Source organism: Lipophrys pholis, assembly GCF_963383615.2.
Source record: "Lipophrys pholis genome assembly, chromosome: 10".
In the NCBI taxonomy this organism is placed as follows: Eukaryota; Metazoa; Chordata; class Actinopteri; order Blenniiformes; family Blenniidae; genus Lipophrys; species Lipophrys pholis.
This window is the reverse complement of record NC_137640.1, coordinates 24957037-24982357: the sequence shown is the minus strand read 5'-3', so window position 1 is coordinate 24982357 and position 25321 is coordinate 24957037. Positions and strand designations below refer to the sequence as shown.

Genomic DNA, 25321 nt, shown 5'->3' with positions numbered 1-25321 from the left:
CTCAAGTAGTGTGTGTTTTATCTTTCCGGACTTTCTTGCAGACAAGCATATTAATCTGTGCGCTTTGCTTGTGTTCAGAAATCCCATATCTCTGATCAGGCCGTCTCACTCGGCAACTTGTCTAACCTGTGTGAAATCTGCTGAACGGCGCACGAGAGCAAATACCACGTTATTATTACAATATACACAACAGGGCTGCGCACCCTCAGGCCAATATTCACTTTTGCCCTCTTTCTCTCTCTCCACCCACTCACAAAAACCGTTTGCCAGATGTTTTCTCCAAATTGATGCCTGTCAGGTGTGTGTGTTGTTTGTTTGGTTTGGTTTTAGTTCATGACATGTTGCACGTCATGTCGGACCCATTCGGGTGTATAAGGCCACAGTTGTAAATCATCAGGGTCCATTTAGAGAGCTGTTCCTGACTGCTGGTGACGTCGCCTTTACCTTTTTAAAGCCTTAATTCAGGAGTTTTTTGTTTTTTTCTTGATATACAGTAGATATGTTAAGAATTGTTTCATATCCACATTAAGCTCTACTGCTCCTGCCCTAAAACTCATGTACCTTTTCAATATGGCATCAAAATAAAAGCGGGTTGAACGGGCTTTTTCCATAGTACCCGATTTATAGATTTATCATTATAACATAAAAAAAACAAAAAAACTATATAAACACAAATGACTTTCTCTGCTTTGTTGCGTTCTAAGGTTTGTTAAAAATAAAGTTTAATATTGATATTCTAAGTTCTTGTACACATGATGCTGTTTCATTAGCCTTATTTAAAGCACAAGTTCTGGTCAATGATCAGATAATTGTGTGCCTAATCCAAATAAAATGTTAACTTGGCCTTAGGGAGCAGAAAATTGTAACTCGTTGTGGCCTTTATGTCTTTAAGACACGTTTGAGTTTGAGTGATCGGTATTTGTGGTTTCATAAATGACTATTTCTGTGTGTCATCTGGAAGTTCGTGCAGTTTTCGGTCATCACATTTCTCACAGGAAGCATATATACGGTGAAAAGTATGGGTTCTAACACAGAACCTTGTGGAACTCCACGATCCATGTTATTATGAGCTAAAGAGTCATTGTTAACATGAATAAACTATTGTCTGATAGAAAGCTATGAAGTGCAGCGCTGAGATCTAACTTACTTAAAGACATTTCAAATAGAAAGTATATCTAAACTTGCAGCACCACAAATCACATTTGAAATATATATGAAAGGGAACTAAATTTAAAAATACTGAGGCTAAAAATGATATCTAAGACCAATAGAAATGTTTAGTTGTGGTTAATTTCTTCACTTCAAAAGCTTAAAAAGAAAGAATATGACCACAATTCAGGCTGAAAAATGGAAAAATCTAAGCGACCACCATGTTTTAATGATCTAAAAGTAACCCGGATGTTTTATCATTTCAAAATGTTTCTACTCCTGGTCGTACGCTGGAGGGTGTTTATGTTGGAGTGGCAGTGAACAAACAGCACATGTTTCTAATGTGCAGAAATATATTCAAATGAAATGTTCTTTTATTGAGAAACTTTACCTCTATTTCTTTACTCAAGATATTAATTTAGAAAAGACCTTTTCTTCTTTGGGAATTTATTTCATGGTAAAAAAAGAAGAAAAAGATCCTATTATCAACGAAAAAAAAAAATCAAAATCAGACTGTGTCTGTAAAGTTTCTGTTTTATAATTCATGTTCTAATTCAATAATACATCAGCCCAAACCACAAACCCCTCCGCCCTTGAACTTTCTAATTGCACAACTGTGTCTGTCAGGAAAAATTGATGCACTCATACCTCTGCATGTGCAGCCCATGCATACTAAGCCCTTGTACGGCGGGCTGTGTGAGCGCCTCGGTGCACTCTGAGGCCGAGTCGCCAGGCCTGGATTTAAGCCTCAGACTGCATTGCTCTGATTACTCGCCCACTCGAATCGATTCGAGCCATCTTCTATTCATATTTGATATGCCTTGGGGCAGTGTGTGTGTGTGTGGGCGGGGAGGGTGGGTGGGGGGGGGGGGGGTCCAGCCATACTCTTGGAGGAAATGTGGTCAGTCATTAATGGCTCGCTTTGCAGATTTTTGTCGGAGTAGCTTTGCTCTGCGATTGTTTCTGGAGCAGCCGTGAGATTAACCCCCACCAAGGTTCGTGCTCATAAAAAGAAGGGTTGTCCACTAAAGTTGGTCCTGAGCTGGCGTCTACCTGCTCTCCGGTTGGTCTTACCTCTCGGGTCAAAGGTCAGGCTGCCAGCTTGAAGCGCCCGCCGAGTGTTGAGGCACTTAATGGCAGCGTCATTCCAACAGAAGAAACCTCCCCAGTGACCACGCTCCACCTCACACAGTCCCAACACAGAGCCTTGCTTTTTCGCGGCGTCTACTATCACAACGTCCAAGATTTTAAAAATGATTTGATTTTTGTTTGTTTTTTTCTAAATTCACTTGACGAGAGTCGCGTCTCGGAGTTACCGGGAGGATGTGAGTCACCGTTTGGCGCGCAGCAGCAGTGAATCCTCTAAACGAATACTCCTGTTCTCCCCCCAGTCTGTTCGTCTCTGCCTTTGAAATATTCAGTGTTTTCACAGGCCTGGATGTTGTACGATTTGGAGGAAGTGAGGCATAAAAAAAAAAAAAAAAGAAATCCTTGAGAATCAGTGATTTCAATCAAGGTTTAGACGACTACGTTTTTGTTCCTCCTTCCTCTCGCCCTCTTTTGGCTGGAAAATGATGAGACAGTGAACAATAAGGCTTATAATGTGATTCACGATATCAACTGACTTCAGCATTTTTCCCGCTCCATCTGTCTGATAAATATGCCGTAATACCATAAAATTACAGTTCCGTTTACGGGGTAAATGTACACCAAGATTAGCACCAAGGACATATAACCGATTAGGAGATCTATGAGGGACTCATTATCGAAGAGACATGTTTTTTCTGAAACGTTTCAAAATTTCTGATAGAAAGGAGATTCGAAATTATTAATTCATGTTAAAAAAAAAAATAAAGCATTTGTTTTTTAAAAAACACACATTGTTGGTGAAAGTTACAATTACGAGCTGAATATCATGTTGTTGAGCAATCAAAATGTTCTTTAAATGTGCTGCTCCCATTATATTCACTGGCTTCATTAAGATTATGCAGCAGGACTGTATTTATCCTCATGAAATCTGCTGAGCTGTGAAAAGGATCAGGAAGACAATGGTATAGTGTGCACACCCAACTTGTGATTGAATAGATAGAAATAAGAGTTAAGGAACACAGACTTGCAACAACGTCAAATAATTAAATGTTGTTGATAAAGCAACAGTGCTGCTAAGTTTCAGCACCAATTATCACAATGCAGGAGAAGCATGACGCTAAGTAACTGAATAATCTGAGATTATTGCTTGTCACCAGAAAAATATGAGAAGCTGAAAAAAAGAAAAAAAAAAGGTTGGTTAACGTTCTGATTTCCTTTTTTTTCTGATTACATTGAATTTGATTTCAAATTTGAATTCCTCTCCTTTGTAAAGTGACAAAATAAGATTACACCCAGAATCTGACTCGGATGAACAAAGGATTTGTTTTTGTGTTTCAATTCAGTTCTGAGATTCAATTTATTTTCTTCTTTTAAATACAAACATTAAAAGCCTACAGTGTCCAGCCCAATAGCAGAAAACGCTCACGGTGTTGGTGGTATGCTCACATCATGTCGTTGTTTTTTAGTTTTCACTGACAAAAACTGTATGAAACTATCATGAGCTGAGACATAGTGAGTTTGAATATATCAGCGTGGCTCGGACATTTTCTGTGTTTATCCAACAGTTTGTCAAAAAATAAAAAATAAATAGGATTCATTAAATTTGTTTTGTGTTTTATTTGGCCTCTGACACAAATATTAAACCACAAAGTTTAATTAACTACGTTTATTTGTTGCCTTTAATATATATTTACCCAGGTTTTGTTTTGTTTTTTAAATACCCCGTATCATTCGTTTGATTGATAATTTCCCGTTATTGACTATTTATAGGTGAAAATCATCACCCATTGATTGTTCTAATTTCTCAATTCATACCATGAATGTGTCTACACCAGGGCTAATATCAGGACAACCTTGAATTTAACGAGGCATCGGTGCTCGTCCTGTCAGTGGGTGTGAAGCTGTCCAGGGCGCGTCGCGTCCGGAGCCCCGCTCTCCTCCACCAGCTGCCGCCTCCACCAAAACTCGTTTCTCCGCCTCTCCTCCAAAATAACAGCCATGAGGGTAAAGCATGTGGTTAACGGTGAATCTGCTCAGATTGTTTAAGGTCCAAACAGGCAGCTGTGGTGGCCACAACAAACAGAAAGAGCCTGCGGGCATTCACAATCACGGCAGCGAGATGCGCAAAGGTCCGACTTCTCTGCTGAGTCAGCCTTTCGAGTTTCGTTGGAGGAAAACTACTGCAGCACTTTAACTTGACCTGTGATGAAAAGTCTATTAACGGATGACTAATGTAAATCGATCATTGTTGAAAGTAATAAATCAAAATAGCGAAATGTTTTTAATTTAGAATTTTGCGTTTTGACAACTCCATATTTAGATTATATACTCCGTTTACCTCCTGTCGTCCAGCAGGCCTCCCCCCTCCAAAGATCACTCCACTGTTTGATATCATGGCGATTTAAATCAAATAACAGCAACCACACACTCGAACACAGCATCAGAAAGGCAAGATGCATTTATTTCGTGAAACGACAAATCGTTCATTTCGATGAGAAAATGTGCAAAACGAAAACGAAGGAAAGGCGTCTTTTTTCCAGCTCCACGTGGAGGAGGGGAGGGGAGGAGGGGGGGGGGGGGGGAGCTCTGGTCCATGCTGATGGTTTTAGAGAAGTTGTTTTGCCAGTTTATTTTGCCAGCATGTGCAAACAAAATCCCTCCGGTGTATTGGATAAGCACAGATTTTCATCTTCCAGCTGCCTCTGCTGTGCATGACTTACAGTTTGTTTTAAAACCCTCACAATATTTCTTTTTTTCTAAATATACATAGATGTTTGCTCCGAGAGTTGACAAGCTTATCTCTGGTTTTCCCGGGGCTTCGGTCGGTCATTAGTGTTGTTCGACCCTCCGAAGATTTTCTGTAAAACGAGAATCTTCCTCGGAGTGGAGAGGACAAACTCTTTGTCTTTGTCTCGGCTTTAGGACAGTCTGAACACACAACGTGAGGTCAGATGAGCAACAGGTGACTCGTCCGTCTTTCTGTTTTTATTTCAGCCCGTGCTGCGTCTCCTTGTGCCGCCGCAGGTCCACCTTGCGCTGGAAGCCCTTGCCGCAGAGGTCGCAGCCGAACGGTTTGTATCCGGTGTGTTTCCTGCTGTGTGTGATGAGGTTGGAGCTCTGGCTGAACGCCTTCCCGCACACCTGGCACTTGTGCGGCTTCTCACCTGCGGGGCGGGAAATTAGCCCAGTCAGACCTTTGCGCACAAGCGCGCGCCATTACGCACAGGTTTTAACGACACAGCAGTTTCCCAGCAGGTGTGTTTTGTACCTGTGTGGATGAACGTGTGTTTCTTCATGTCGGACTTCTGGTGAAACCTCTTGCCGCAGTACTGGCACGGGTACGGCCTCGTGTCGGAGTGGATGAGCAGGTGAGTGGACAGCGTGGACGAGCGCTTGAAACTTTTGCCGCATATTTTGCAGTCGAAGCTTCTTTCCTGCAACGTGAGCAGTCGTTTACAGTCTGACAACAAGATGACCCCCCCCCCCCCCCCCCCCAATTGAGGTGCGGGATGCTCGGACTGCGCGTGATCTTTTACCTGAGAGTGGACGGCTTTGTGCTGCTCCAGACTCACCGCGTGCCCGAAGGTTTTACCGCAGATTTCGCACGCAAACGGCCTGGTGCCGCTGTGTGATCTGCGGACGTGCACCTCTAACCCATGTGGAGTAGAAAACACCTGAAAATGAATAACAATAATAAAAAATTAAATGGCTGATTAGTGTTATATAACACTATTGGGTTTTTTCTGTTGGATTCATGCAGCTTGTGTCATCTTCCCAATTATTCGTATCAAACTACGACAAATATGACATAATTTCATTGCTATTATTTACAGTGGTTGATGTGAAGGTTAAATATTTGCACATTTTGAATATTTGGTAGAGATTCTTATCATTTGTTTCCCGTATATAATTGTTAATAATGTTTTCTTTTAATATCTGTTCTTTTTGTTGTGGCTGATTTTATTTTCCGAAATGTCCAAAGAAAATATAGATTTTACATATAAATGATATATTTAGTTTAGAAGGAGAAATAGTTTGCAGGTTTCATGTCGGCTTGATGGGAGCATCATCTGCCTCACGAGGCCGACTCGATTAAATAAAAATGCGTGGAGTGATATCAAGATTTGATGTGGGGTGGATTTGATCAAAGTTCGTCAGTCACTTTTGTGTGTGTGTGTGTGTGTGTGTGTGTGTGTGTGTGTGTGTGTGTGTGTGTGTGTGTGTGTGTGTGTGTGTGTGTGTGTGTGTGTGTGTGTGTGTGTGTGTGTGTGTGTGTGTGTGTGTGTGTGCGGATAACAAAGCAACAGCAGGTACAAAAAAAAACAAAAAAAAACGCATTATTTAGTCCATCCATTCAGTTTCTATTAGAATAGCACCATGGACGGGTTATCGGTCCTCACTCACTCACTCACTCACTCACTCACTCACTCAGAGCCATCAATTAACCACAAACCCATATTTGAGAAGACACAAAGGAAAAACGCTCCTAGGTCGTTCTATCTGAGGATTTTCTAACTGTGACGTGAGGCGCTGAGTGACCGTTGGTTTCTAGAATACCATGAAATGAAATGAAACATCAGCGAGTCTTTCTGAGGATAAACTTTGTCTGGCTTGCGTCCTCACCTTGCTGCACTTGACACACTTGTAGGCCCCCTTGAGGATGAGGCTGGAGCACAGCAGGTCGGACTGGGCCTTGGCCTCCTGACTCTTCGCGTGCAGTCCGGCCTCTGGAAACAGCAGCGCGGCGGCGGCGGCGGCGGCTGCTGCTGCGGCCGCGGCGTGTCTCCGGTAGTCCCCGTATGAGTCCTCTACCACTAGAGCGCGCTCCGCGTACAGGGCCGGGTGCGCGCTTCGGTCCCCGTAAAGGGCCATGGCTGCCGACGCTCCTCTGCCGCTCGCGTCCACCCCAGGAGGAGGATGATGATGGTGGTGATGGTGATGATGATGGAGGAGGCCCTGCTGCGGCGCAGCCAGCGGCCTCACCCCGGGCCCCGGGTAGCTGCTCCATGCGTATGGCCGGAACGGAACCGTGAAGGGCTGGGGCTCATCCGCCAGAGGAGAGAGTGACTTGTCCGAGTCAACTTGGAGAGGAGAAAGATTAAATTTTAATGACAATCACATGGCTGGAGGGGAGGGGGGTATTTCCAGGAGCCCACGGAGCTTCAGGGGGCAGATGGAAGGAGTCATGCAATGTCCTCGCAGGGAATTCCCATGTGAGGATTGTTGCGCAAAACTGATATCGGATTAAATATCATGGAACAGTAAACATGAAGCAGAAGCAAATAAAAAGAAGGGGGGAGATAAACATGTGAAATAATCTCTCTAAAGCATGAAGTAAAGTTACCATCGTGTGATTTCATCTCATCCGATTGCGTTTAAAGCACAGAAACTGTGCGCGTATACCTGGAGACACGGAGGGGGACGGAGGCCTCCAGAAGTCCTCGTATTCCGGGGAGCGGCCGCACACGCTGTCGCCGCAGCGCAGCGGAGACTTGGAGGTGAACTCCGTGATGTCGTCCAGGTGGGAGTCCGGGGAGAGGTCGTACCGGTCCACCGACGGGTCTGCGTCTTCCTCCGGGAGCTTATCAGCCTCTGAGGGCGGAACCAGGACAGTAAATCACCCTGCTGGAGTTTTGTTTGTAGTTCTATTAAAGTGACGCTGAAGGTGTTTCTACATTATTATTATTGGACTGTAAAGTTAACTTCGCATTTAAAACACCAATAATATAATATATTTTTAATGGGAAACGTTATCATAACAAAGCGTAAATATTCCAACGTTTTAATATATTTATTCTCGGCATGTAACGTATAAATACCACCTCTGTAAAGGTTTTTCAGATTCTTTCCTTATCAGTTAAACAGTGAAATTGCATCACATCTGCAGCGTTCCAGATTCTATTCATTTCAAAGCATCATGTCACTCTTTGGTGTGACACAGGTTATGGACACGTGTATGTATACGCGTAAATTTGTAATTTTTTTGGGATGGAATAAAATAACATCGAGAAACGAATATATATATATATATATATATATATATATATATATATATATATATATAATAAAAAAAATTTAAAAAGGTCTGGGGAGAATATTAAAAAGAATTACCTGAGCATATTTGCGCGAGTATCGTGTCCAGCCTGCTGTAATCATCCTCAAAAGTTCTGGGTTGGTGGTAACTGTGCGCCTTTTTACTCTTCACCAAGAAGGAGCGCGGCATGTCTGCGGTGGGACGGCGCAAAGAAAACAAACAGGAACAATCCTGATGGTGGTGAGGGTACAATAGTGATAGAACAATAATAATCCAGCCGCGGGGTTTCTCCTCCGTGTGACGCGCTCCGCTCTGCAGGAGAGACGTCGGTCCCCGCATCTTTAACGCTTCAACCTGACGCGCGGAGCATGCGCAAAGGGCGCGCGTCCCGCCTCCCAGATATCCGCGCGGACAGGTGCGCCCACAGAACCAAATCATTTCACGTTCATGAACTGATTCGTCCTGTTTCATCTGCGTGTTCTAAAGAAAAATCTGAATAATTAAATTTAAGCTTGTATATTGATCTTTAGGGAAATCGCTAAAAGGTCCGAGAGTGAAGCATTTCAACCCCGAGGGACTTCAAAAGGTTACAATTCTAGCCTAGACATTTTAAAGTACAAAAAAATTTAATACTTACACCCTTTAATTTCAATAAAACCTCTATGCTCAAATCGAGCAGAAATCTGGGTGTAGTATCAGAGCTGAAATTCAAAAACCATCAAGACAATTAAAAAAAGAAAAAAAGAGCTGACTGCCATCTGTAAAATATTGCAAGAATTAAAGGGTTAATTTTTAAGCATGTCGGAAGATGTTGATGGTGTGTTTACAGGTCTCAGGCTGCTGCAGCTCTTCCAGTCTCCAGCACATCACACCTGAGCTTCAATCCGGCTGCCTGAGTGTCAAAGGATCCACTCCTAAACCGGACCTCTGCTCTCCAAAGCTTTGAATGGTTTTGGGCTTTAATACATCTTTACCAGTAGAATATAAAAACACCCATGAGGTCCTCGGGAAGAGGTTCACTAAATGTTTCCAGACTCAGAAGAAACAAGGTGAAGCAGATTTTTAGTTCCGACGCTTCCTCACCTGTGGAACAAACTTCCTGCTGACACACTCACTGCCTTTAAGTCATTTCCTCAGGTTTCCATTAAACAATAGATATTATTTATCATGTTGTCTTTATCTCAAAAAGGCTTTCGCTATATTTATTCTCCTTTTTCTGCTGTTCTTAGTCACTTTGTCTGGATGTTTATTAAGTCACCTTGTTTTACTGTTTTTCCTTTTTTTCTATTCTGTGATTTGTCTCGTGTCCGAATGGTTCGATAGAAATAAACCTGCCTTGCCTCGTCTGGTGTGCAGCATATATACTGTGAGTCCATGTTGCAGCCAGTTTGTAGTATGTGGCGCTGGAGGACTTGACCGTAATACAGGAATCATGAAATCAGAGAATCATCAGGAGGTTTTAGAGTGAAATTTCTGACCCAGTGTGAGAAAACGTGGTTTGAATTGAAGGTCATGGCTCCTCCAGCGAGACAAAAACCAAAAGGACGCATCCAAAAGTACCCAGGAATGGCTGAAATGGAAAAAGAAAAAGACTTTTTCAACGGGCCAGCAATGAGTCCTGATCTCAATCACATTGGAGATCTTTTGGGTGAGCTGAAATCTGCCATTGGGGGAAAATCCTGCAAAGAGCTTGAACAAACTGCAAAGAACGAGTGTTAGAAAATACTACTGGAAACCTTTTGAGGCCGTCATCACTGCCAACCGATGTACGACCAAATATTAAAGGGGAGAGTCGTTTCCTCTGATTGTTCTGTTTCTTGGGAATTACAATATATAAGCCAAAGAAACAATTTTCTTTGTTAAACTCCTCCAAGAAAAAGATCTTGTGCAGGTTGTGCAAGAAATGAAGGTGTACCAATGATGGTGAGCAGGACTATATATCCTGGGACCCAAGGCTTCAAGAACACTGGCAGAATATCTCAAATGAAATCAAAAAAAGATTGGACAAATCACTGGCAATCTTCTGGACGAAGCCCCCGACAGAATGACTGAGGATAAACAACTTCTCTACCCGATGGTGGAAAAGAAAAACTTCCTTTTGACAGGTGCAGTGAAAGGTGGAGACTTGCTGCTGTTCCGCTCCGGGTTGGACTGGAGGAGAGACAAGGAGACGGCAGACAGACGTATATCGCTAAAAACAGACTATTGATATTAATATTATTCAAATGGATGTTTTTTTTCTCTCTGGCCTCACTGACGATGAAACACCTTGTTTACACTTGTGTGTGTGTGTGTGTGTGTGTGTGTGTGTGTGTAACCAGATCATCAGACCATCAGCTCTCCATATATCAGCATGTCTGCATGATGTCAGTTGAACCAGTGATGAAGATGTCAAGTATTGCAACAACATGAGATGTTTTCTTTGTGCTGTGAGATTTGTTATTGCAAATATTTTTATTTATTAATTTTTTTTGCCAAAGGATATCTTAATGAAAATACGTTCGATGGATTCAAAGTTTTGCTGCGTACATAAAATTCTGACATTTTAGAATTGCAGGACATGAATCCAAAGTATTGAAGTGATGTGTGTACTTCTACTTGTTGATATTGTGACGATTAATCTGTGATATGCTGTTCAGCCTCAGTGAGTTTACTTCCTCTTCAAATGCTTTCCTTCGTGATAAGATTGTGAATCAAACTTTTTATCTGTAAAAAAAAATACAAACAGTGTGAAGAATGTGGAAACCGTCAAGCTGCAAAAATATGTTTCACCTAATGGAAAAATCAAAGTTGTTTTGGTTTTTTTTTCTCACCAAACATTTGTTCTCTGAATCCCAGCAGCTGCGACGCTGCTCTGTGGGACGGAATCAGAAATAAAAAAAAAACAAATGAAGTTGAGGTGACCCAAGAGCATGAAGGTCGTGTGTGTTTGAGTGTAAAGTTTGTGTTTGTGCACGAGTTTCCTCCCGCAGTACAAAAAAACATGCGTCTGAACTGAAGATGGCTGCAATTCAAGCAGATTTATTCAATTTCCTCAAAAGGTCAATTTTATTGACAGTGAGCGTTTGTATTTTCCTCTCAGAAAAGTTGTTCTGTCGCTTCATAATGCCAATAAATGTGTTTCCAAGGTATCGTGAGTAAATAAATGGCAGGAAATGTTTCTGATTAGGTGCTTAAATCCTGCACTGCCTTTAGTATTTTTTATTCTAATATTCATACATCCAACACTGGGGGGGGGGGGGGGGGGGGGTCGGACCACACCGTTTCCCAGCATGTTTTTTTTCCCCCCTTCTATAATTTTTGATAAAATAAATGATACAGAGAGAAGCCTTTCAGTTATTCTATTAAAAGTTTTATTACTGAACTTGTTGTACGTGTAACTGAAATATTATCAATTAGATCTTAATGCAACACAAGAAACGTACCAGCTCCACATAAGATTAGAAAATCCAGCAATTTAACTAAAAATGATGTTTGTTTCTCTTGCATGAAATGAGTTGCTGAAGCAGAACCTATAAACGGCCCGAGAAATCACTTCCTGAAAACCCCAAGAAAATAAGCTCAATCTAGGCAGATAATCTCCAGAGGAAGGCAGCGTGAATGTTTCTTGAGAGCTCTCGGTCAGAGTCGCGTTCAAAGAGACGTGAAGAGGATAGTTCATCAATTTATTGTGAAGTTTCTCTCTCCTCTCACACAGACAAACAAACAATCTCATTTAGTTTTCAGAAGTACGCCGACCGCTCCATAGTGTTGCCACGTGTCCCTTTACTGCACCGCAGACTCAAAAAAACAAAAAAAAAACAAAAAAGGAAAAGTGCCAGAACATGTTTGTCTTCCGTTACTTCATCGAAGGGACGCCGTCGCCGTCGGCTCAAAGTCACAACAGTTTGGCGCTGCGAGGAGTTAGTGTTCAGTACAGACCTCCGGAGCACGAGGAGGAGTGGAACTGGCTTTTTGGAGGGAAGTGGAGGAACGAGCACTCTTCGCTTTGGTTGAGCTCAACGACTCCTGATTTGTCTTCAGATGGCGGCCATCTTCCCCTGCCGTGTCTCCGCGCTCCCCCCCGCCCCCGTTGTGTCATCCGTCCGTGTGCAAATACGTGGCGGGAGAAAAAATATTAGTCATCAGTGAATCTTCTCATCCTGAAAGTAAAAAGTCTGTACGAGAGCAACAAGTCAGTCCCCGGCCCTGCTCGGCCCTTAGCGGCACCCTCACAGCGGCGAGCTGACGGCGAGAAACGCTTCACCTTTCCGGCCCGGGACGTCGCGGGAGCACTTGTCTTAAAGGGGACCCGCCGTGTTTAACGCCGATCGTTAAAGTAACTTTGTCGACTCCCCGAGTGTCATTTGCAGTCTGAAGTCGACAGGATAGGGAGGAGGCTGGCGTCAAATTACACCAGTGCCGTTGAAAAAGATGCCGGCACCGACAAAATTTTGCACGACAGGTCCCCTTCAACACAATGAACTAACGTTGTAAGTCCCTTTTTGTACAACATATCCGAAACATTGAAGATACAAAAAATACATATATTCAAGTTCAAAAGCCAAAAAAAAAAATAAACTAAACACAAACAAAACAAATAAAGGACAAGATAAACATTTACATATCTACATGTGTGCAGACGTCACATTGACCTCGAGGTACAACAGCTCCTGGTGGAAGGCGTGCGGCTTGTGCTAATATAAGGCCAAAATACTCACTGCTGGCTGACAGAGGCTGCTTTGATACCAGGCTCTGACCAGGATAGACATATATTCATAGATATACACACACACACACACACAGACACACACTCACACAGTTGTGCCTCCGCATGCTGGATACGGCGAGTAACGGCATCGGTGTGTTGTCTCTTCTTTGTTTATAAAATGCTTTTAAAAGTATAAAAATTAATGGTTTTATTGCTCTCCCTCGCTCTTTCTCCGTCGCTCTCTCTGCAGGAGCAAACGGCGCTGTCCTTCACCACGGCGTCTACAACAGAGCGCCCCATGTCTCTTCATCCTCTGCTTCCAACAGCTCCGCCAAGCAGGACCAAAACAAAAACTAAAACAAAAACAAAAAAACCCTAAAACAAACGGAAAGTAAAAGAAAAGAAGTGTGATTCTCAAGATATGAAATGATGATTCCTCCACTCCACGCCTACACGTGTCCTCTGAAATGGCTGCGAGAAGCACTCCGCCCCTCGGGGCTCCGCCTCCTCCTCGCCCTCACACCGTGGTGGACTTGCTGCTGCTGCTGCTGCTGCTGCTTTGAGGCACAGTGAGCCGCAGGGCCTCCCCGTCCACCTCCTCCTCCTCCTCCTCTTCCTCCTCCTCCTCGTCGTCGTCATCCTCGTCCTCCTCGCTGTCCGTCACCCGGAATTTGGGGCTCAGTTTGACGCGGCCGCCGTTGCCTCTCATGCACGGGGCCTTCTGGAGGGCGGAGTTCTCGACGGCGGCGGTGTCTTCGTCCGAGGACTGGTAAGCCTCGGCCATGCCGGCGTAGTGAGTGACGATGTGGATCCCGTCAAACGAGTCAAAAGTGGCTTGGTTGGATAAAGACCTCTGACCCTTCAGGCAGCAGATCTGTCGAGGCAAGCAGGGGAGACGTCAGGAGCAGTGTGTGTGTGTGTGTGTGTGTGTGTGTGTGTGTGTGACACTGTCACAGGTAAACATGCGATGATGTGGAGTGTTGAGGTCACATTACGACTCCATATGAATACAAACAGTCACTCCATGACATTCAGGTTTTTGTGCTTTGAGGTTTGTTCTGCAAAAGTAAAACTCTTTTTCACCTGGAGCATTTCTGGTTTTTGATCATTTCTGGGTTGTTCTATTCCCGACTTCCGCTCGCCAGGTAATAATGCTGCAGCAATAAAGTAAAATATGATGCATTTTGTTTTGAAAAACCACCAGAATCATGACGTCTTTCGTGCGGCAGCTTAATGTCTGGTGTGAGTTCCTCTTTGCACCTCGACGTCGCCGTGATGAATAATAAACAAATTGTCGATAGAGTGGAAACACAAACATCGAGTGCAGCGCGACGCGACGCCACTTCAGGCCCCGTTTACACGACAACGCTCAAAGTGAAAACGCAAAACTGTGTTTGTATTTTAGGTGTCCGATTACATAACAGTGGTGCTTAGAGACACTCAAAACGGAACTCCTATTGTTCTCTGTGCACGTGTGTGTTTCCATTACAAAAACAACCAACAGCACCCACGAGTGGCCCAACATGAAAACTACATTGTTTTCAGTGTTTCTGCCGTGTAAACGGACATCTGGGATCATTTTCAAAACGATGTGTTTTCACTTGAAACGTTCCTAACGTATAAGAGAATATGTAAATTTCCCCCAGAAGCCTCCATTATTATCACTGTAGATTTACTCACAAATATAGAGAGAAGCTCACGACCGTGGTGAACGTGTGGCAGGACTCAATGTTTCAGAAGATGCAGTTTTAGACCACACGGCTGCTGCTGGGATGAGTTCAGAGTTTTGTCTCAAGCACGTTCACGTCTATGGAGGATGAGGGTCTTCACACTTTTCAAACAATCAAAACTCGGTGAACTCTCACAAACGTACGAACACACTGATGGGTATTGTACATGTTGATATTCTGACGATAAATTTGTGACATACTGTGCAGATCACTCCGTCCAATGCATAATTTTCACAAACTCCCGGAGCTGCACCTCCTGGATCGTCGGCCACTGGTAAAGACGATGAGGAGATCCAGAAAACACACGACTGACTTCTGCGGGAGGCAGCAGACACTGAGGCCTCGTTTCACACGACGACATTTCAGGTTTTTGCATTTTTGTTTTGTGCTTAAAACGGCAACGATTTGAAAACCATGTCCGTTTACACGGTCACGGCAGAAACTCTGAAAACAGTGTAGTTTTCCTGTCGGGCCACTAGTGGATGCTGTTGTTTGTTTTTTAAATGAAAATGTGTGCAGGTGAATGAAACGCTCTAAAAATCAACAATGGCGCGTACGACATTAGTGCGTCAATAAAGTTAGATTATTATTCCGGCGACTGTCCCAGGAGAACGTGGACGGGGAGTCATGACACTCTGGAGGAAAACGTTGTTATTGTCCATCTCCTTCGCCATGCGCGAAAGAATTATTCACTGTGGGGGAAGTGCGTGCGCAGTCGACGGAGCCCGGGCGTTTTCGAATAGTTGCGTGTCACAAACGCGGTGGAAACGCGGCCTGAGACATGAACTACCATCACAGGTCTTTCACAGGCGTCACATGCAGGGAGAAAGTCAAGCAAACACAGAAGCACGAAGGGAAACAAGACGAGGCGTGAGCCCCCGGTTCATACTGCACAGAGCTACAGCTTCTCTCCTTTTCGAAGAGTCGACCCGCACTGCTTCTGCATTTCACTGAAGGGTCATTTAAACGGGTGTCGACGTTCCCAGTGTGTGCTGCACTTGGTTCGGCACGCAGCTTTACTGTGCAGCATGGATCTGGTCTCGTCTATGTGCGATGAAGAGTGAAGACGATGAAGGTAGAAACTTCCAGGTGCTGACTGCATCAAAGTTTAGGGAAGACGCTGGAAATTAGAGGCCGAGAGATCTTTTTTGTATTTGTATTCTCCAAACAAACAGAATATAAACTTTGACGAGGTTGTCCGGGTGTGAAATAAACTGTGCGTGAATTTAAATTCCTAATGACGTCCCTTTAATTCATTGTTTTTCAGACACTCAGTAAGCACGCATCTCCACTGGCTGCCGGTTTGAACAGAATAATTCTTTGTGGCTGCGCTGTGAGCGTCTCACCTCACACACTGGGAGCAGAGGGCAGAGCAGCGCTGCTCACAATCTGCCCACAAAGTAACAGAAAGTGCTGCTTTTTAAAGGAAATGGAGAAAAACTACACATTTGCTGCCGAGGTTGGGACAAACGAGAACACTTTATTTTGTTCAGCGTGTTCCATTATTAGACTAAAAAACTCATATAATCAGTTAAAGCAGGATTTCGTAGAATAGAATAATATAATGCAACATTTATTGGTCCTGTAACGCAGATTATCTTCACACATAATGACACATGTTGTGTGTTTTTTTGGGGTTTTTTTAACAGAAATTTCAAATCAAAAAAACAAGTTTGTTTACGGCTACTTTCTCTCTTTTGTCTAAGCAACACATGATCTGTACCCCAACGTTCGTACGGCGCGTTTCTGCCATTTAAACAGAATAAACAGTGCGACGAAGACTGGTGTGGTTGGGTCTGAGCTTCCCTTCGTCTTCATGCAGATGCATTCAGGACAGTTTCGTAGCGAAGTGACTTCAATGGAGCCCGAACGAGGGTCGGGGGGGGGGGGGACTGGTTTCAACACGAGGTTGTGTGACACACCGGGAGGTTACGTTCCACATCTGAATCAACTCACCTGCGGCAGCCTACCACATAACAGACATGTTGGAAGAGACGCGTTCGGAGAGCAGTGGGTGACAAACAGAATTACAAGAACAAGCCTACGTTTACTCACACCTGTCTAAACTTGGCAGCCTTCCTTCCTGTTGTCACCCTGCAGAAAGGAAACTATGATCTAATCGGCATTAGACTGGGCTGCAGTCACAATTTCCAGCATCACAGTGCAGGTTGTGAGTAAACTGCGAGGGCAGGAGGACGAGGGGACGAGGGGACGGATGGCGAATGGCGGACCACTGCTCAGGCTTCAAAACATGAGTCAGGGGTCGATAACGAACAGGGCCCAGAGATAAACAAAGAATAAATACCAAGTAGTCCGTTACCCACTGTCTACAGTAATGGTGGCCAGGTTAATGCTGTGAAAAACCCCCAAAACAAAGCCAACATCTGGAGATGTTTGTTAATGTATCTGCATGAGAAGCGCAGCCTGTGCTCCTCACAGGAAGTCTCTGGGTGTTGTTAACACTTCTACTAATCTGCTAGCCTCAAAGCAAGGCTGCGGGGAATGTTGTGAAACCCCGAGAAGCTTCAGGTCAAAGAGCAAGCAGCAAGAAAATCTGAGCCTCTACCCCCCCCCCCAACAACCCCTCACAACAAGTGTGATTATTTCGTTCCAACCAGCCTCACCTCATGTTTCAGCTCTGTGATCTGGTCTTTGAGGTCCCGGATGTACTGGCTGGAGTCGGTGTGGTTCAGCTGGCCTTGAACCTTTCCTTCTTCTTTCTGTAGAGAGAAACAAGACGAGGCTCTCGGTTAACTGCAACTAGAGGAAGACGTGGCTTTTAAATATAGTGATGGGGGTGAGCACGTACTCTGAATCTAAACTGAACCAACTGAATTTTAAACCATCGCAATAATTCATGCAACAAAAACTAGAATGCTTTGCTGTGAAATAAAAAAAAATAAAAAATCATCTCCGGACAGAAAATAAACGATTTTCATCAGTTTATTTTCAGACCGGCACAGAAAAGCACCAGGAAAGGCCACACTATCACCTGGAAACACGATGGAGGCACCATCATGCTGTGTGGCTGCGGTGCATCCACTGGAGGAATCTAACAAAAGAAGCTTCTCGATGCTGTGATAGAGCAACAAAATATCCACCCGCTAATTTCTGACATTTTTTAATGTTCAGATTCTATAAAGCAAAAAAAAAACTTGGGGGTGATATTCTGCAATGTCGGACTTTTTAAATTGGGCGGAAGTAACTGTGATCAAGAGTGTCAACAGGAAATCCTGAGAATAGCAAGAGTGTTTTGAAATTGCAGCTTCATGTCTCGCTATGTTTCATGGTTTAAAGAACTGTTCCAAAGATTAAAATAAATGGAGTCTTAAACCTTTGCAATAGTATGGATTAGGTTTTATGGCATTTAGTACGTACTTATATCGGTACTCAGTATTGGCAAGGTTAGTACTTGTACGCATCCTTTAAAAAAGCGGTATCGGTGCCTCCATAATATCTTCAATTAAAGAAATAATTGATATTGAAAGTGAGGTCAGTGGATTCAATGTGACTGACGTACTGGTCACCCTGTAATTTACTTGAAAATTAAGAGCATAGCTATGAAGGGAGAATTATATTTGGTCAAAATCCTACTTGCAGCAAACAAGAAAACCGTCAGCAGGAAGTATCTTGATGCAAAAGCCACAGAACAACAACAACAATGGTCGAACATATTTGAAGGGACAAATATTATGAGGCTAACTTATTCTACAGAACTTGACTATATGCCATGAGACACACGTTTTAGTGTGAAAAAACTTTGTGGGGGGGGGGGTAAATTTGAAGTGTGATTTGATCTTCTGTTTTGTTTACAGAGGAAACTGAAATTTGAAAAAAAAAGTGGCGCCCCTCAAGGTGCCCACAGTGGCAGATGTCGGCGGGGGCCACTAACTGTGTATTTGTGCCTGATTTCCTCTCGGGGCCCCGGGGACGAGGACGAGGCGGCTCGCTGGCTGCCACAGTTAAAAACAGCTCGTGTGATGATGTTTACCGTCAAGACATCTGCAGGCGTTGGGGGACCTACACAGATTCTTATTTCTAACCTCCGTCACCCTCGTCGACCCGTCAGCTCAGCGGGGAAAGAGCTGCGACGCTCAGAGACACCAGCCCGACGAAGACGAGGACGCTGCCAGGGGCGTGGGGGTCTTGGCTGGGTAACACCCCAAAATACATACACAGAAAATACACGTTTCTGTGGTAAACGGGCGGTTTTTTTTGCAGTTTTTTTTTCCCCCCCTCCTCACAGGGAGAGGCCTGAACGACGGTGAGGTTGTTTTTGAGGTTTGGCTCCTCCAAAACACTTCAACGATAAAGGCGGGCGGATAATGAGACCTGCTGGTGTTCAGCAGTGTAAATCAGCAGGTGTCGGGCTGCGGCCTCTCAAACGTCCCCTCACTTCCCGACACCGCTGTCCTCGCTTCGGTTTGTCCTTCGACTATAGCCGCAGTACCAAACTGATGATCTGACTGGCCTCCTCCTAAATCACAGCTCGCAGCAGAAGAAAAGCAAGACTGTTATCTTACGAGTTTTGTTTTGTAAAGCTTAAGCAGTATTTGCCGTTGCAGCATTTTCTCTGTGTATCCTCGTTGGTGTGGCAACATCGACGGCTCCTCCGCGTCTGCAGCGATGCCTCTGATGAATGTGTGAAACATCACCTCAGCAGTGTGAAACCCCGCGATCAATAATACACTCTGAGCTCATCATGGAGCTGCATCTCAATTATGATAACATCTGAAGCGTTACTATGCGTTTCCAAACAGACACACACACACACACGGAACAAATGATCCCTTGAAATCAAGTAAATCAAGGATTGGAAAGTTTTGAGTGATTTGATTTTTGTGCAGGTAGGTAAATGAATGAGTGAGGAGGCAGACGCCATCACATGAGCCACCTGAACTCAGGCCAGCCCGTCTTAGTTTGTGGCTTTTATTAAATGAACAAAATCTACCTGGACGTCAGAAGGTGCAGAACAGGTCGGTTCACTTCATGTAATAGTTTTTTTACTCAACGGGTCTGAATTAATGAATAAATAAACATTTAAATGATCTCAGGGCACGTTTACACAACGACGCTTTAATGGGAAAAAAAAAAAACTTTTGTGTTTTGAGCAACTGTTTCCACAACAAAGGTGCCACTGAAAATGCAACTTTTTGAAAACCGCTCCCGAGGTGCAGCTTTTTGAAAACGTTCCGACTCCGTCTCCGTAGAAACTTGGAAAGCGGCTACTATGCGTGCATACCACGGCCGTAGTAAACTGTAATAAAATGTGAAGAGTTCCTAATTGTATTCATAAATCCAAAAAAATTCTACACAATGTAGTTCTGGTAAATATGGCCGTATATTCTTCTTTTTTCTGTACTTTCGATAATTCAATTCGCTAGAAAGTCAGCAAATTATCTCATTTGGTCATAAAATATTCAGATGTGTGGTTTACTGTAACTCAGCTTTTGTAATTGTATGAAATTTTAGACTTTACACTCAGTGTTAGTGCGCCAGTAGAGAATATTTCATAATGTCAAGACCAAAAAGTAGGTTTGTTTTTTGTTTTTTAATTTCTTATAAATCTCTTCTTTTTTTTTTTTACGGTTTAAAAACACTCAGTTCAAATCTGTCGGTGAGTCACTGAAACCTCAAAATAAACCATGCATGTCACCTTTGGTAGAGTCCCTGTTTCAAGAAGAGAAACCACTTCCTATCAGTCACACAGTGAGTGGTGCTGTGGTCTCCAACACAAGTCACGGCTCCGAGAGTGAAAAAGCCCTGCACATGAACCATCTCACCATGTTTTAGCTTCACCTGCGATATCTCCCTTCGTCCCTCAGTGATTATCTTCACTCTGCATCTGCTCATCAAATCTCTGCACAAATTGTCCTCAAGAGTGACTCTTCACAGAATCGCCTGCAGCTCTGACTAAGAGCGAGACAAAATCTGAATACGACAACGAGAACTGAGCTGCCGGCGGGCTTCATCGTCTCTGATGAAGAGGCCGAGGAACACGCACATTTCTCTATTAATTGAAACAAACGTTTTCAACCACAAGTGGTGGAGCTGGTAACCAAACCACAGACCATAAAGGCCCAAGGTGGCACAGTGATTTCAGGATTTCATGCATTTGACAGAAGAAGAAAAAAAAAAAAAAAAAACTGCAACTGCGCGAGAGAGAGAGAGAGAGAGAGAGAGAGAGAGAGAGAGAGAGAGAGAGAGAGAGAGAGAGAGAGAGAGAGAGAGAGAGAGAGAGAGAGAGGTGTGATTGAAGTGCTGAGCTGCACACTCACCTCGAATAACACTTCATCACACATATTGTAAAGAGTGTGAAGGCGGGAAGCGAGCGCGGCTCACTGCTACGTGTTTACGCTCCATCACATGATCACCAGACCTCAGACCACACAGTGTGTGTGTGTGTGTGTGTGTGTGTGTGTGTGTGTGTGTGTGTGTGTGTGTGTGTGTGTGTGTGTGTGTGTGTGTGTGTGTGTGTATATATATATATTCTATAGGTGCTACACTTATAGAAAGTAATGCAGTGAGTGTTATCTTAAACTCAGGAAGATATTTACTTATCTGAGTTCAGACCAGGCAGGATGGCAGTCTGCATCATTTACCACCTCTTTTGCCCCCCTCTTACATAAGTAAATCTGCCTTGAGCTGCACATTTCAATAAAAAAGAAACTCCTTATATAGATATGATAATTAAATGAGAAGTCCAGTTTACATTGCAATCATGAAATCAGAGATTTAATCACCCTTTTTAGCCATAAAAGCGACAGAAAATACCAAACTCTTATGAAGGTTAAAAAAAATAATGATATTAAAATGTAAAAAAAAAAAAAGACATATATTGTAATGAATTAACTAAAGATGTCTATGGCTACATTGGAGACAAAAACAGACGCAAAAATTTAATAAAATTTTAGGATTGCAAATCAAAAGCAGCGGTCTTTGAAATAAAGATAACAGGCTGCCATCCTGTACTAAAGACAAGATGAAGGGACCTCATAATACACTTAATTTAAAATACAGTTTCTTTGTTATATTCTGTAACGTTGAGTTCCCTTCCTCTGAGGAGAAACTCTTTGGGTTTGCACTCCGTCTCGGGGTGTTTAGTGGACTGGAGCTGCTTCAGTTTCAAACTTTCATTCAACAGTTTTTCACCACAGTAGTCACATGTATTCGGCTCTAATATAGTCCAGCTCTTCCAGGAAGCCACAATCTATGCAATTCTCCTTTTGTACCGATTCATTTTTCTCTTCAGCCTGACGCTCTGCCAATTTTCTCTCTTGCTGCTTACATTTTTAATAGAAACGCTTAAATGTATCAGTTTTGTGACATAAATGAATTAAATGCAGACTCACCTACTTTCAAGACGTAATTTAAAAAAGAAATTAAAACCGGGGGGTCAAAACACATTTTAGTTCAGGGGCCATATACATCCCAATTTCATCTTAAGTGGGCTGGACCGGTAAAGTAGTGCCAGAAAAACATTTATGTTGAACTTTTTCTTTGTTGTGGCACGAAGCACAAGTGAAGAAAATGTCTATATTGTCACAAAACCAAACAAATACAATGGAAAATCACTACAATCTCAACATAAAACCAATTCTGATGAAACCTTCTGGTGCAAAATTCTGTGAAATGTCCAGAAAACGTCTCCTATAAGCTGTTGCATTATGGGTGTACAAACTCGCAATGACTGTGGCTTTGAGGCTAGTTTGAGAGCAACGAGGTCATTGGCTTTCTTGGCAGCATCATATCTCAGCTCAGGTCTCAGTGTTGTGTTTTACTACTCTTAAGAAATCTGCCAACAAAATCTGTGTTTTTATTTGAATTTTGCGAGACGTTATGGGCGGCGGGCCTTAAGTTTTACACCCTTGCCTTAAAATGTAGACGGCTGTTTCAGTGTCAAGTCTTGCTGTGGTGAGGTCAGTTCTTGACTTTTCCTTTAATCTTGTATCTAATCTGACTTTGCAAATCACAATTATGAATTTACATTTGACTTGTGCTACCTTTCAGAGCTCACAAAGGCATAAGTCAGTTGTGTTTACATGCAACAGAGGAAGCAGCTTGGTGATCGGCAGCCCACAAACGCCCTCAACAGACCAAAGAAAGCACAGATGCTGCTGCAGAGCAGTTAAGTGTCACTGCTGGCGCACGAACCACAGGCCGGTATTTGTTTTGGTCATCCTTATTGTTGTGGAGCGCTACATTTGTTTGGGGGGTAAACACGGTCTTCTCGCCGTGCGTTTTCTAAAAGAACCCGACGCATCAGCTGTGGAGTTACTGATTGGTGGAGGGACATTTGTGACATGGTGCAGCGCTGTTACCTGAATCTCCAGCTCAGAGATCTGCTGCTGGAGTTCAGCCATGGCGGCGATGTTGTCCGCCTCCCTCAGCCTCACTGCCATCACCTCCTCCTTACTCTGCAGAGATCAAGTCAGAGAGCAATGCAACTCAGATCAACCCTCCCAACTGCTGCACGTCACTTGCACATGCTATCCGCACTCGGGTGGCAGCAGCGCTGCGTCGCCTCTGCAGGAGGCAGCCTGCTCGTACCTTGCACTCCATCTCTGCCTGTCTCCTCTTGATCTCCTGCAGCTGCACGTTCAGGTCTTTGTTTTGTGCCGTCAGGGTTTGCACGCGCTCGCTGAGGCCCCGGCTGTCCTGCTCCGCCCGCCGCAGCTGGTTACCGTGAATCTGATTCTGAGTGTGAGCATAAAAGACACGACTAGTTTCATAAAGGGTCATGGAATGAAGCGAATGACTGCTGCCCCCTAAAGGCCAGAAAGTGACAATACACAGAAAATGATTCAGTTTTTTTAGCGCGCACACACGCACACACACACACGCACACGCACACACGCACACACACATGCACACGCACACACAGCTTTTTACAAGGACATAAATCCACAAGCCCGACAGGTGGAACCTCTAACCTGCGTCTCCAACTCCATTATCCTCTGACGGGACTCTCGGAGCTCCGCCTGAGCCTCGGCCTCCCGCAGCCTCACTGACATCAGCTCGTCCTGCAGCTCGCTCAGCGTGTTCTTCTTGGGGGTGTCCTTCCAGCGCCCTGTAGTACGCGCCAAGTGACGCTGCAGAGGGTGGAGGCAGGTTGGTAATCTGCGGCCCGGGCTCGGTGCGATGTCTTTTCATGAAGTTGGTGCTCACCTGCCAGTGCTCCTCCAGATCTCTGACTTGTTGCCTCAGCTCCTTCAGTCCAGTCACAGCCTCAGCTTCCCTCAGCTTTACTCCAATCAGCTCCTCCTGCAGGCGCGCCACGTTCGTGTCGTCTGGCAGCGACGTGTTTCTCTGCGGGGCAGGAGGTACAGCAGGTATTAGGGGGGGGAAAATACACCCCAAAAAATTTACTGAAATCCATACTAAAAGAAGAAAGATTCTGCGTTTTGTTGTTTGGTGCAAATAAATTAAAACTTTAAAATGAGTTGAAAGTAATTCTAAACTCAGCTGTCTTTACCATGTGTGAAAGAAAACGGGCATGAATACATTTATTTATGAAATTCAAATGACAAAACTATAAAATAAAAATAAGCTTTTTTTTGTTGATTATTTCATCAGTCACAATACCAGTATGTTTAAATTGTGATTGTTCTGAAAAATGCCTCCACCACAATAATATTCTTTCTTCAGATCATTAGTGGGTCAGGGCCGGCAGTTTTTGCACTCGATCTTTCTTACCTTCTCTATGTCGAGAATCTTGTCTTGCATTTCCTTGAGCGCGCACTGAGACTCTGCCTCCTTCAGCCGGGCCTGCACCAGCTCCCGCTCCAGCTGCAGGATGGACTCCTCCGAGATGCGGTGGGCTCCCTTCTATAAGAAGAGGGGTGGCTGAGTGAGCACCGACAGCAGCACGCCACCAAGTACCAACTGACATCCCCCCCGGTTTAAGAAAAACACACTCTGCTAATTCCATGTGTACTCATTTGTAGAATAGACCTGAGAGCTTTGCCACGCTCCGTTTCAAAGACGTACTCCCTTATCTTAGCCGACATCAGCCATTTAGCCCTTCACGTATTCATCCATGATTCATGAGCGCTCATTGTGAAGCAAGACAGCAAATTATGTTAAACACGGTGCTGCTCACACATTATCATCTGGAATACAGCCTTTAATAATTCAGACTGTTGTTATAGAGAGAGAAGCATGTGAGCATGTGTGAAACCTGGCAGCTTTCGGCATCGCTGCCTCCGCGCTCATGACTGGGAATGGTGGCAGCGCCGTGTCGGACGTCCGTGTCCCAATTTCAATTCATGCATGCTCAAGCAGATCGGTACCCGAAGCAGGCAAAGCATGGCTCTGCTAAGACCTTGATGCTATTTGCTAAGTGCTTGTGTGCAGCTACCGGGCGTCCCACGAAAAGATTTGAACTTGTAGCAGACTTGAACTGGCCAGTGTGAGGCTTTAAGATGTCTCCAGTCTCAATATCAGTAGTCCACAGCAGGATCTGAGCCAATGCAACCTGCCAGCTGGGGACTCCGAGGCCCTCCTTACCGCTTCTGGCTGCTGCTGCTGTTGGAGCTGCCTGATGGTGCTATTGGCCTTCTCCAGCTGAGCAGTGGCCTCCTCGCTCTGTTGTTTGACCGTGGTCAGCTCCCGCTTGACCAGGTAGTT

The 25321-nt window shown here is 44.1% G+C and overlaps 2 protein-coding genes across 7 annotated transcripts in view; both read right to left on the bottom strand.

Moving 5' to 3' along the window:
- Window positions 1-4671: 4671 nt before the first annotated feature.
- On the bottom strand, window positions 4672-8580 carry gfi1ab (growth factor independent 1A transcription repressor b). Of its 2 annotated transcripts, XM_080473705.1 has the most exons (6): window positions 8350-8580; window positions 7642-7830; window positions 6862-7319; window positions 5775-5912; window positions 5507-5672; window positions 4672-5402 (listed from the first exon to the last, which is right to left on the bottom strand). In XM_080473705.1, the coding sequence occupies exons 1-6, from the start codon at window positions 8459-8461 to the stop codon at window positions 5224-5226; spliced, it is 1242 nt and encodes a 413-aa protein (XP_080329831.1). In that variant the 5' UTR covers window positions 8462-8580; the 3' UTR covers window positions 4672-5223. The 2 variants fall into 2 exon arrangements, with proteins under 2 accessions (XP_080329831.1, XP_080329830.1); XM_080473704.1 differs by having other exon boundaries at window positions 4674-5402; window positions 5507-5912.
- Window positions 8581-11923: 3343 nt separating this feature from the next.
- evi5b (ecotropic viral integration site 5b) overlaps window positions 11924-25321 on the bottom strand; it is a 48948-nt gene continuing 35550 nt past the window's right edge. For 2 of the 5 annotated variants that reach the window (XM_080473699.1, XM_080473701.1), the window contains exons 12-19: window positions 25202-25321; window positions 24389-24520; window positions 23861-24001; window positions 23626-23784; window positions 23243-23389; window positions 23014-23109; window positions 17317-17412; window positions 11924-13836 (exon numbers count right to left, since the gene is read on the bottom strand). The exon at window positions 25202-25321 is cut by the window's right edge and continues 33 nt beyond it. In XM_080473699.1, the coding sequence (XP_080329825.1) occupies window positions 13480-13836; window positions 17317-17412; window positions 23014-23109; window positions 23243-23389; window positions 23626-23784; window positions 23861-24001; window positions 24389-24520; window positions 25202-25321 (1248 nt within the window). In that variant the 3' untranslated portion in view covers window positions 11924-13479. The remainder of the gene's footprint in view (window positions 13837-17316; window positions 17413-23013; window positions 23110-23242; window positions 23390-23625; window positions 23785-23860; window positions 24002-24388; window positions 24521-25201) is intronic. The other 3 variants (XM_080473702.1, XM_080473703.1, XM_080473700.1) reach the window with 2 other exon arrangements.